This window comes from Cyanistes caeruleus, unplaced genomic scaffold (genome assembly GCF_971803275.1).
Source record: "Cyanistes caeruleus unplaced genomic scaffold, bCyaCae1.hap1.1 HAP1_SCAFFOLD_94, whole genome shotgun sequence".
NCBI classification, from domain to species: domain Eukaryota; kingdom Metazoa; phylum Chordata; class Aves; order Passeriformes; family Paridae; genus Cyanistes; species Cyanistes caeruleus.
The window spans coordinates 1,035,288-1,047,219 of record NW_028255897.1 but is presented as its reverse complement, the minus strand read 5'-3'; the positions used below and the strand labels follow the sequence as shown (position 1 = coordinate 1,047,219).

Below are 11,932 nucleotides of genomic sequence, written 5' to 3'. Positions count from 1 at the left end.
AGGGCAGAGTTTAAAAACAGAGGTTGTCTTGACCTCTCTATGGCCTTGCATGGTGCTCAGCATGATAGATCAGGGGAAAAAATATTATAGTGGTGTGGCAGCAGCCTCAGGGAGACAAAGAGTTACATTGTCCCACCCCAAACCCCTTGAGAAGGGCGGCCCAGGAGTTCTGATTGGGTTTGCGTCCCTGAGGGGTTCTCCCTTGGTGTGCTTCTACTGCTCCCTGACCCTGAACTCCACCCTCAAAGGTGGAAACCCTCGGGGGTTCTGTCCCTCAAAAACCCCTGCTGTGCCTCTGTTCAGAGCTCTCTGTTCTGGACCTGACTTTGTTCCCATGCTGAATAAATGGTTTCATGAACGGGAGCCCGTCTCGGTTGGTGTTTGATGCTGGTTCCCAGAATCCTGCTGCTTCTCTGGACGAGATCCTGGAGTTGCGGACTGCAATAGCAGGGTATTGGATGAAATACACAAATTGACACATTGGGGGACGCAGGGTCTATGTGTCCACTCCTTGAGGGAGAACATCTGCATAGGGGTTTATGATATAGCAAAGGCCATCACTCAGGGCTGTGTAATGTGTCAAAGGGTAAACCAACGAGTGATGACGAAACCTGTACAAGAGGGGAGGGAACTAGCGGAGAGACCCTTCCAAAATGTGTAAATTGATTTCACAGAAATGCCTCTAGGACAGGGATACAAACACCTGCTAGTGATCGTAGATAACCTGACCCATTGGCCAGAGGCTTTTCCTACTTGGAATGAAACAGAGAGAGTAGTAGTCAAAATACTTTTGGAACATATTGTCCCCAGGTATGGGTTAATCAATAACATAGACTCGGACCAAGGCCCCCATTTCACTGCCCGTGTCCTCCAGGAAACCACTGAAGCCCTGGGGATAAAGTGGAGGTTACACACCCCATGGCATCCCCAGAGCTCCAGTCGGGTAGAACGGATGAATAAGACCATAAAAACGACCTTAACCAAGCTGACTCTGGAGACTAAATTAGATTGGATAAAATGTTTCCCTTTGGCTTTATTACATATAAGAACCCGACCTTGAGCAGATTTAGGGGTATCCCCCTATGAAATGTTATTTGGACTCCCCTTCCTAATTACTCCTTACAGCACTGCCCAGTATACTGAAGGGGAGGAAACCTCAAGGAGGTATTTGGAAACTGTTGTTAAAACTTTAGAAAACCTCAGGAAAAAAGGGTATCTCCCTCAAACTCCTCCCTTTGAGGTAGACACACACCATATCAACCCTGGGGATTGGGTATTGGTAAAATCTTGGGCTAACTCTCCTCTCACTCCAAAGTTTGAAGGACCCTACCAAGTTCAACTCACCACACATACGGCTGTGAGAACCCGGGAAAAAGGGTGGACACACGTGACTTGAGTTAAAGGACCAGTGGCACCACCAGATGGGGAAGTAAACTCTGAAAAAGATCCCTCTAACTGGACTGTTGTCCCCAACACCAAGGACTTGAAAATAACCTTAAGAAGGAAACCCAGAGACTAAAGTCCCCAACCAGGAACTGGAATTACAACAGTTGTTGTTAAGTGTTCTCTTGGCTGCAACATTTGTGGTTAAGTGTTTCTTTAAAGTTTGTGAACTAATGTTAAAGTGTTTTCCAGTTGTGCTTAACTTGTAACTATATTATTATTATTATTATTTTAAAAAGTAAAATAACCCTCCCCTCCCCCCCGAATAAGGCTCCAATTTCCTAGCCAAGACTATATCCCTCCCTGGGCAACTTTTCCCAAGACCAAAACCGACAACAGTAAAAAGGAGAAGGACAAAAAAAATAATAAAGCTGTAAGCCTTGGACCCAGACTCCCAAAAAAGTGTGAGGAAAACCCCAAGAGGCAAGACCAGGGGAGATCAAACATGGTTCCTGCTGACCTCTTGGGAGTCACGGACAGGAGGGAGCCTAAAAGGATCATCACAAGGCTCATCAAGGTCTGGTGATAGCAATGCACCTCACCAATGCCATGGGGACAGACTCTTGCATGAAATGTTATTATCCCTTGTATGATGGGGAAAATCTAGGGTCCCTGGTAAGGGTCCACACAAATTTGAGTCCTTCTTGTTATAACAAATCACAATTAGAAGAATGCCAAGAAAACGGAAAAACATATTGGATTACCAGAAATACAGCCACTTTTAGAGAATGTCTTTTGGGAGACTGTCCCATGAGGGATACTTGGCTGTGCTTTGAAATGAACGAACCAGTAAAAGGTGAACCTGATGTGGTAAAGGAGAAAAGAGTGGACATGAGCGTGGGAAATGAAGAATAGGAAAATTTGAGTGGGAAGAACTTGTTCATTGATTCAGCTGAAAAGATCAGCAAGGAATTAAATATAACTGATTGTTGGGTATGTGGGAGTACTAAAATGTCTGATATTTGGCCCTGGGAGGGAATTAGCTTAAAACCTCGAGAAATTTTAAGCATAAAACGAACTGGGGAAAACCAAAGAACACCAGGGTATAGGAGAAGGGAAAAATGGGAATTAAAGGCTAAGGTAATTGGGGAAGACTGTATTCTACAAACTGGAAAAAGATATAGAACCCTGGTGGGGCGGATGGCATGCAAAAGATATCTTATAATGAAGAATCTAGGAATTAAATGAGTTCCCCAAGAACCCAACCAATATTGGTCCTTAGACAAGAGGGAAAAAGGGTGCATTCATCATGAAGGATATAACCTTTACGAATGTGCAGAAAAGGGGATCAATCCCTTCTGGGGAATTAGAAGCCTATCAAAGCATTGTGTTATAAATGCAAAGGCAATTTCGGGTTATATAAAAGAAAAATTTATTATAAAACAGTAATAAATTCGAACAACGAGAAAAAACAACAATAAAATAAGCAGCGCAGCGCTGGGTGGACAGGGTCTATACACAAGGTATAGGTGCTCCCAAATCCACGCCTGAGAGTCACTTGGCCTGGGTTTTTATAGGAAGTTTGTGTCCCGAGGCCAAATTCCAAGCAGGCACCCTTCGCTAAGAGGTTCTTGATTGTTCGAAGAATAGATTTCCTGGCACCGGAGAATAGAGTCAATAGACGCTGGGCAGAGGCTCCTCATATGTAAAGAGGTCCAGGATGTCTTTTTGATATCATTTTGGTCCGGGCCATTAGGGTGGAGTGGTGGGACCCATCCTGGAGCCGATGGCTTATCTCGGCTGGCTCCTCTTCCTTTGTCTAGTTTTTTTTCCACTTCTCCAACACAGGCGGGCAGGGCGGAGGTGCTCAGATCCGCGATATCTCGTCCGGGCCCGTTCTTTTGTTTGTTCGATGGCCTGGGCTGATGTGCCTGCTTGTGATCGTTATCTGGGTGTTTGGCTGCAATCTGTTGCCTCTCGGAGGAGAATCACGACCAGATCCGGAGAAGGACTTATTCCCACTACATGTTGTATTTTATGCCATTGGAATCACATATATATATATTTTATTTATACCCTTTACGAATTTTTACTCATAGATTAATTTATTACAGCATAGTATTAAAACAAAAACTACTTTAGTTTGTATAACCCAAAGACTGCAAAAGATAGCTGGAGATGCCCCCTACATTCAGAAACTATCTTACCCAGATGAAGACAGCAGTGACCAGAACTCTGGGGGAGGAATTTATTGCATTTCTGTTATCAGGGAATGTAAATCTCGTTGGCGCCAAGAAGATTGATCTATTGGGAAGGGGGCAAGAGAAAACTAAACAGAAGAACACCAAAGATCCTAAGAAGAATGTATGAATATGCATGAGAATTTATGGATATGTAGTAGGATTCTGTTTTTAAGGGACAATCCTTTGTTAGTCTGGTGTGCTCTCTTGGCTGAATGCAGAGACACCTGGCCGTATCTATGTACTTTATTTTTAGCTCCGAATCATCTTTTTATTAAACCTTTAAATTCTATAAGAAAAATATGTGAACCTCATTTTTCACAACACTGAGCTGTTTGGCCGGACATCTGGAGGTGCAGAGGCGCTCCTGTAGAGAAAGAAAGTGGCTGAGGCCCCCAGCTGCCGCTGGCACACAGGGACCCTCCTGCACAGCAGGGCCCAGAGCTGCCAAGGCTCCCCAGCACGGCTGGAGCTGCTGGCACAGCTTGGCCCAGCTGGACAGCTGCCCCTCAAGGCCCTGGAGAGCAGGGGATGGCTCTGGGCAGGGTCCCTGGCCAGGAGCGGGCCCCAGAGCACCTCTGCCTTTCAAGGGCAATCTCGTCCCCGCTCTTTCTCCTGCCCACCTTGCTTTGTCTCTGCCTGCTGCTCCTGGGGCTGCTCTTGGCCAGGCAGCCTCAGTGGCAGCCAGCACTGGCTGCAGCCCCAGCGGGCTCCCCAGGACAAGGCCCAGCAATTAAGAGGCCAATGGAAGCCCTGGGCAGCAGCAGAACTCTCAGCAGAGTTATTTGGACAACCAAGGACTAGCCACAAGTCCACAGCAGCTTCACTGGGAATGTTTCTTTTCTACAACAGACTTTCAAAAGAAGCTGTTTGAGGGAAAGATGAACGAAACACTCACCGTTTTCTCTTGCAGGCATACCAGATTCCAACACCGCATAAAACGAAGACAAGCACCAAACAAAGCAGGCCTGCCATTAATTCTAGCCAACAGTGTGTTCCCTGACAGAAACCTCTTCTGATGCCCTTCTGGAAATTGGGAACACGTGTTGTGCTGGCTGCATCTGTGGGAGCAATGGGCAGCGTGAGGCCTGTGCTGTGCTCCACTGCTGAGCTGGCAGCACGGTGGGTATGTCCAGGATGTTCTGTTCCCCCAAAGCTGAGGCCTGCAGGCACCTTGCTGTCCCTTGGCACAGGCTGTGCCACACAATAAAACCCAGAAGGCCGGGAGCAGAGCCCGGGGACAGCGCAGCTGCTTGGGCAGTGGCTCCTTCCAGGGACACGGGCCAAACCCATCCCTGAGCAGCCACTGCCTCCCCTGACCCTCCCTGCTCCGTGACAGCTCCCCCAGCCCAAGGGGACAGAGCCAGGCCCTGTCAGGGGCCAGTGCAGCCCCTGCCCAGCTGGGAGCCAGGGCTGGCTGTGGCCCTGGGATCGCAGCAGGGCTCCCGCTCGGGGCTGCTCCTGTGCCTTGGGCCTCTGGATGCTTAGGGCCAGTTCCAGGAGCAGCTGCAGTGGGATGGACACTGGTGCAGGAATCCCGATTCCCAGGGGCTGGGAATGAGCTCCAGAGGCCTGGAAGCCGAGGCACCTCCAGCTTTGGCTGCTGCCAGGCAGTGCAAGGAGAGGCCCTGTGGGAAGAGCTGCTGGCACACAGCCCCACGGAGGGCTGAGCCCAGCACAGCAATTACCTCCTGTGCCTGGGCCCGTGCCTGCAATTGCCTCCCTTCCTTCAGGAAATGCCGCCTTCCTCTCTGTCCATCCCTTGAGAAAGGAAGAGGCACAGCTGGATCAGATGGAACCATCACATAGCAGGGAAGTGGCCTCTTCAGGAGGCAGTGCTTGTCAAAGACATGGAAGAGGATCAGGAAAAGGCCCAGGCTCTCTCTTGTCCAAACCACCTCTCCTGATCTGCTCAGAGACCAGGAAGTTGCAGAGGATCTCAAGGTGTGCATGGCCCATGGCGCAGTTTGGGCAGCCTGCCTGCTGATGCCAAATGCCTTCCTGCAGAGGCTGGGCAGAAACTGCATCCAGGCCAGGCTGGGAAACAGCCCTGCAGGGCTTGAAAGCAGCAGCAGGGCAGCGAGGCTGCCATGGATCCCTTCCCATGGTGCAGGGCATGGCATGTCCAGAGAAAGCCCCTGGCTGCAGAGTCTCAGGAAAGGCTGAGGGAAATGCACCCACCACGCCCTTTGAGCAGTTCCTTCTCTATTTCTTTCAGGATGTGGTGTGACTCAAGTGATTCTTTCTGTCCTGTGGCTTTGTTCTTCCCTCTCGGAGGACCTTAATAAAAAATAGTTCCATTTCCCAGGAATGGATCCCAGAAAAGCAATGCTCAGCCTGTGGGTACGGCAGGGACACACCACTCACCCCTGCGATGGGAGCCGGGCTTGTGGGCAGTGATCAGCAAAGGAGCTGGGAAAGTCCTCCCTGCAGACACACCTGTAACTCAACAGCCACAGAAGCTTCTGTCACCTGGTTCCTACCAGGTTGTCAATGATTATTCCTCGATGGGACACTGAGAACATACCTGCAGGAGGCTCCAAGGGCTTCAAAACTTTATCCAGCCAATCTAATGGAGAATCCTTCCTGGGAACCTCATCTGGAAGGGAGCACAGATCAGAACCATTCCATGGTGTGCTGGGATCACCTTCAGCCTTAGGGAACTGGGCACTGCCAGGGGGTTGGGTAAGACCATGGGAGCCAGATGTCAGTGGACATGGAGAAAGCTGTAGAGGGGCCTGAAATGCTCTGGGCTGGCTCCTGGTCACTCTCAACACTCTTTCCATGCCCTGTGCAACATCCCTGAAGGGTGGGCGCTCCCCAGCAGCAGAGATGGCAGCTCAAGCCTCAGCAGGGCTCAGGCCCTGGGGCACAGCAATTACCTCCTGTGACTGTGCCTGGCATGGCCTCCCTTCCTGCAGCAGAGGCTGCCCATGAGCCACTGCTTCCTCCGGGAAACGCTGCCTTCAGCACAGCCTCTCTTTCCGTCTCTGGAGAAAGGGACAGCTGGATCAGATGGCAGCATTCCCCACTGGGGAGGTGGCATCTTCAGGAGGCAATGCTTGCCAAAGACTTGGTTAAGGACCAGGATATCATATCAACTTTTGGGATTGGCCAGAGCCCTCCTTTCTCCAAATAGCTGCCATTTCTGATCTACCCAGAGACCAGGGAATCCTACAAGACCTCAGGGTGGGCATGGCCTGTGCTGCAGTTTGGGCTCCCTGTCAGCTGATACCAAATGCCTTCCTGCAGAGGCTGGGGAGAAGCTGCAGCCAGGCCAGGCTGGGAAACAGCCCTGCAGGGCATGAAAGCAGCAGCAGGGCAGCAAGGCTGCCATGGATCCCTTCCCGCTGTGTTGGGCACTGCGTGTGCAGATGTGCAGAGAAAGTCCCCAGCTGCTGAGTCTCAGGAGAAGGCTGAGGGACATGGACCCACCTTGTCCTTCCTGCAGAATTTTCTTCAGCATTTGCCTCATGGGTTTGGATGGCTCATGGGGTTTCATAACTCCTGTAGCTTTGGTATTTCCTCTTGAAGGACCTTAGAGGAAAATAATTCCATTTCCCAGGAATGGATCCCAGAATGCCAATGCTCAGCCTGTGGGGTCAGCAGGGACACACCACTCACCCCTGTGATGGGAGCCAGGCTTGTGTGCAGCAACCAACCCAGGAGCTGGGAGAGTCCTCCCTGCAGACACACCTGTAACTCAACAGCCACAGAAGCTTCTGTCATCTCTTCTGATCTGAACAGGCAGCACTGAGCCTCAGGAGTGTGAGAGGATCACGCAGGGCGAGGGCACACACGTGCATGGCTCTGTCCTGGCACCATCAGCGATGCTCTCCTGGCCAAGCCTTGGGCTCTGAGCTGGCAGCTCTCCCAGGGGGAAAGGCCTTCACCTACCCTCACCATCTTCCAGAGCCTCAGTCCTGGGTGTGGGTTGAGAAGCTGCATCACCTGCACCAAGAGGCTTGGCTGCAAAGAAAGGCAGGACATATCAGCTCCCATGGCACTGTAGGAGGATCCTCAGGCTCTCTGGGGCCAGTAAAGGAACTGTGCAAGGCACAGCCCCGGGACACAGCCCTGGGCCCGGCCCCTTCCCTCTCTGATCTTCTCTGTGGCTGCACAGCACACAGGGAAGGAGACACTGGCATTGCACATGGGAAGAAGACTGATGCCTAAATTCACCTTCCTCACACTGACAGTGACCTGTGGGATCCCTCAGGCCTGAGATTATTTTAAGAGATATGGCACATGAGTGAGCTCTTGCCACCTTGTCATTTTGTGTTCTGTCAGTAAAGGGAATAGAAGAACTTGCCTCCAGCATTCTCCAAGATATTCAAAGTATCATTCAGTAGCACTTCCAAATAATTGAGGTTGTATTCCAAATCTAGAAGGGGGCACAGATCAGAACTGTTTCCATGGTGTTCCAAGATCCCCTTCTACCTTAGGGAACGGGGCAGTGCAAAGGAGCCGTGCTAAGGCTGTGGGTGCCAGATGTCAGTGGACATGGCCACAGCTGCAGAGGGGCCTGGGGGCTCTGGGCTGGCTCCTGGTCACTCTCCACCCTCTTTGCAGGCCCTGTGCAGCATCCCTGGGAGAGGTGGCTGGAGCAGCCCAGGCCCCACTGGGGCCCTCTCTCTGCCACAGCTGAAAGAATTGTAAAAGCAATGGGGAAGAACTACAGCAGGCAGTGCCACAACTGTCCCTCAGGCCCTCCCTCCCTCCTGCCCACATTCTGCTGGGACAGCTCTCCCATCCCATAGGGACTGGGCCAGGCTCATTCAGGATACTGTGGAGCCTTGCCCTCCCCCTCTGCCTATTCCCCATCATGGGCACCCCTTTGCAGCTGCTGCCAGGTTTTGGGACCTGTCTCCCATGGAGGGACCCCAGCAGGACTGCTCAGTAGCCAAGTGCCCTGAGCCTGCTGGGGATAATTCCACTGGGCTGTGCCGGTCTTGTCCGGGCTGTGCCTGCACTGCCAAGCAGCAGAGATGGCAGCTCAAGCCTCAGCAGGGCTCAGGCCCAGAGGCACAGCAATTACCTCCTGGGACTGTGACTGTGCCTGGCATGGCCTCCCTTCCTGCAGCAGAGGCTGCCCATGAGCCACTGCTTCCTCCGGGAAATGCTGCCTTCAGCGCAGCCTCTCCTTCCGTCTCTGGAGAAAGGAAGAGGGATACATGCATCAGGTGGGGCTGTTTGTTCCCCAACATGAAGGTGGCATCTTCAGGAGGCAATAGTTGTCAAAGATATGGATAAGTTTCAGGAAGGCATCCAAACTTTGGAGCCAGGCCAGCCACATCTACCACAAGACTGGGAAATTGCAGGGGATTTCAGGGTGTGCATGGCCCGTGCTGCAGTTTGGGCTCCCTGACAGCTGATGCCAAATGCCTTCCTGCAGAGGCTGGGGAGAAGCTGCAGCCAGGCCAGGCTGGGAAACAGCCCTGCAGGCTGTGAAAGCAGCAGCAGGGCAGCAAGGCTGACATGGATCCCTTCCTGCTGTGCCGGGCATGGCGTGTCCAGATGTACAGAGAAAGCCCCCGGCTGCTGAGTCTCAGGAGAAGGCTGAGGGACAGGGACCCACCACGGCGTCTCTCCAGTTCACTCAGCCTCTTGTCTCCTGTAGGTTTGTTCCTCCCTATAGGAGAACCTTAACAGAAAGTATTACCATTTCAGATGAATGGATCCCACAGAACCAGGGCTCAGCCTGTGGGATCAGCAGGGACACACCACTCACCCCTGTGATGGGAGCTGGGCTTGCGTGCAGCAACCAGAAAAGGAGCTTGAAATGTCCTCGCTGCAGACACACCTGTAACTCAACAGCCACAGCAGCTTCTGTCACCTGGTTCCTGCCACGTTGTCAGTGATTATTCCTTGTTGTGACAGTGAGAACATACCTGCATGGGGCTCCAGAGGAAGAAAATCTTCATGAAGCCAAGCTGCCTGAGAAGCCTTCCTACCACCCTCATCTGGAAGGGAGCACAGATCAGAACCATTCCATGGTGTGCTGGGACCCCCTTCTGCCTTAGGGAACTGGGCACTGCAAAGGGGTCGGGGAAGGCTGTGGGAGCCAGATGTCAATGGACATGGCCAAAGCTGCAGAGAGGCCTGGGGAGCTCTGGGCTGGCTCTGGTCACTCTCCACCCTCTTTGCAGACCCTATGCAACATCCCTGGAAGGGCAGTGGGACCAGCCCAGGGCCCCTGAGGCCTCTGTCCCTCCCACAGAGAATATCCTCCCTAAAGCCCTGGGGAAAACCATCCCCAACACTTCCCAGGGAGAAGGGAGCACTGTCCCAGGAAAGGGAAGCCAGGCTGCTGGCTCACCTGCTCGCCCTGCTCGCCACGGAGCAGCCTGGGCAGCCCTGTCAGGCAGGGCCACTGCCAGGAGGAGCAGGAGGAGGAGGCGCAGAGCAAAGGCCATGGTGCCTTGCCCACTGCCAGTCCTGCAGCTCTTGCTGCCACCACTGTCCTGACACCGCTGTCCCAATGTCAGCACCGCTGCTGCCGCCGCCGCTGCTGCCACAACAGTCGTGGTCAAGGACTGACTGCTCGGTCCTTGTGGTGCTGGGCAACCACGGGGCTCTGGGACCTCTGTGACCTCAGAGCCTGCTGTCACCTCAGCCTGCTGTCACCCCAGAGCCTTCTGTGACCTCATGGCCTTAAGTGTCCGCCCCAAGTGTACTCCCATCTGTACTAGAGGACTGCTCTGACTGTAAATCTTTGATTTCATCAAAGGGTCATTGCTAAACAAAACCTTGGTTTTGCCTGCTGACATTGCTGGACAGGCAGTGTCCCAGGAGATGCTCTTGATGGTTGCCTCTTTTCCTGGGCATGGCACTGGAGGAGGTCCAGGCCCAGGTGATGCCACTGAAGGAAATGTGCCCTCAGCCCAGGGATGCTCAACACAGACTCCCCCAGCCCCTTGGGGCCCTGCCTCTGGTCACAGCAGCCCCTGTCTGGCTCCTGCCTGCCCACACCGTGGTCAGCCCTGCCTGCTCCTGGACATGGAGCTCAGCCAGGGCTGGTGCTGTGTGGGCTTTGCTGGTGGTACCAGCCAGACACTGGGGTGAGAGCTCCATCTCTTTATTGGAACAGAAGAGCTGTGCTGGGCCCTGCCCTGGCAGGAGGGACCCACCTTCAGTCCAGGCCACAGAGCAGGGCGGGTCCCTTCAGGGACATAGGGCCTTGCTTTGGGTGGTGGCAGCATCTGCACAGCAGCAAGCTGGTAATGCAGCTGTGACAGGGACATCACGTACAGGCATGGAGATGTGAAATGTGTGGTGCAGGTGTCCCTGAGGGAGGTGTTGGCCTTTCCTGTGAAGCTGCAGAGGGGAACCTGTTGAGAGAGGAGATGGCTGAGGCCCCAGCTGCAGCTGGCACACAGGGACCCTCCTGCACACTGCGAGATTCTCACTGTGCTCAAAGTTTCCCTCTGAAGACTAAGAGCTGAATGTGGATGGGCTTAGCAGCTGATCTGCAGGCCAAACAATTGAGGTAGCAAAAGAAGAAATTGAGAAAATACAAGTTTATCCATAGCAAGGAAGAAAGCAAGGCAGTTAGCATGGAAACCAATAAAAAGGGATGTAAGGGGTATTTGCAGTTGTAATAAATGGAATTGGTTCGTGCTAACTAAATTGTAACTGTTATTAAAGTTATTATTAGAAACAATCAAGAATCAGTGTTACAAAGCAGATGTACCCCTTTGCAGATGTTACATGTCAAAATTAAGGTACAGGACGTAGTTTAGAAGATAAATGGTGTCTCAAGACCAAAATTGCCTTGAGATGGACCAAAATTAGAACAAATTTAGGCATTGGGCCTAAAGATTAGTAAACATAAGGCTAATTAATAGACTTACATAACACAATGCTCAGTATGTATGCACAAACCTGTAAGGTTATCCAAAGGACAACAAGGAAGAAGAGAAGCCTTCGCCAAAAGACCACCAAAAGAAGACTGAAGACCCCCTAACAACAACTGAGGCATGTGCCGTGAAGAAAAGTGATGTAAAGTCAGAAAAATTGGAAATAGGAGGAAACTTACAGGAAACATTAATGAATATGTATAAGCATACAGTATATAAGTTTAGCTTGAAGTGCTTTGTTTTGAACTTGAGGCAGGGTGGGAAGCCTCTGTACCCTGGTCAGTTTTGCTTATGCTTTAATCATACTTAATTACTAGCAGATTATATATATACATTTTAATTTTTATTAGACTATAGTATTTTACTAAACTGTATTCTTTTATAACACATTACTATTCAATTTAGTAAATTGTATTCATTTTTAATTAAACTGCCATTAACCCAAGGGAC

General features: G+C 51.5%; 1 protein-coding gene across 2 annotated transcripts; it reads right to left on the bottom strand.

Annotated features, from left to right (window-relative positions):
* Positions 1-2,791: 2,791 nt before the first annotated feature.
* LOC147646541 (uncharacterized) lies at positions 2,792-10,169 on the bottom strand. 2 transcript variants are annotated; one of them, XR_015281850.1, is made up of 13 exons: positions 9,943-10,169; positions 9,515-9,586; positions 8,662-9,426; positions 7,936-8,007; positions 7,527-7,592; positions 7,248-7,319; positions 7,059-7,160; positions 6,151-6,222; positions 5,991-6,062; positions 5,805-5,903; positions 5,312-5,384; positions 4,522-4,684; positions 2,792-3,990 (listed from the first exon to the last, which is right to left on the bottom strand). XR_015281850.1 is itself a non-coding variant. In XM_086873369.1 (12 exons), exons 3-11 carry the CDS (start codon positions 8,828-8,830, stop codon positions 5,353-5,355), a joined length of 756 nt encoding a protein of 251 aa, XP_086729495.1. In that variant the 5' UTR covers positions 8,831-9,267; positions 9,355-9,586; positions 9,943-10,165; the 3' UTR covers positions 2,792-4,684; positions 5,312-5,352. The 2 variants fall into 2 exon arrangements, 1 of the variants encoding a protein (XP_086729495.1); XM_086873369.1 differs by having other exon boundaries at positions 2,792-4,684; positions 8,662-9,267; positions 9,355-9,586; positions 9,943-10,165.
* Positions 10,170-11,932: the final 1,763 nt, after the last annotated feature.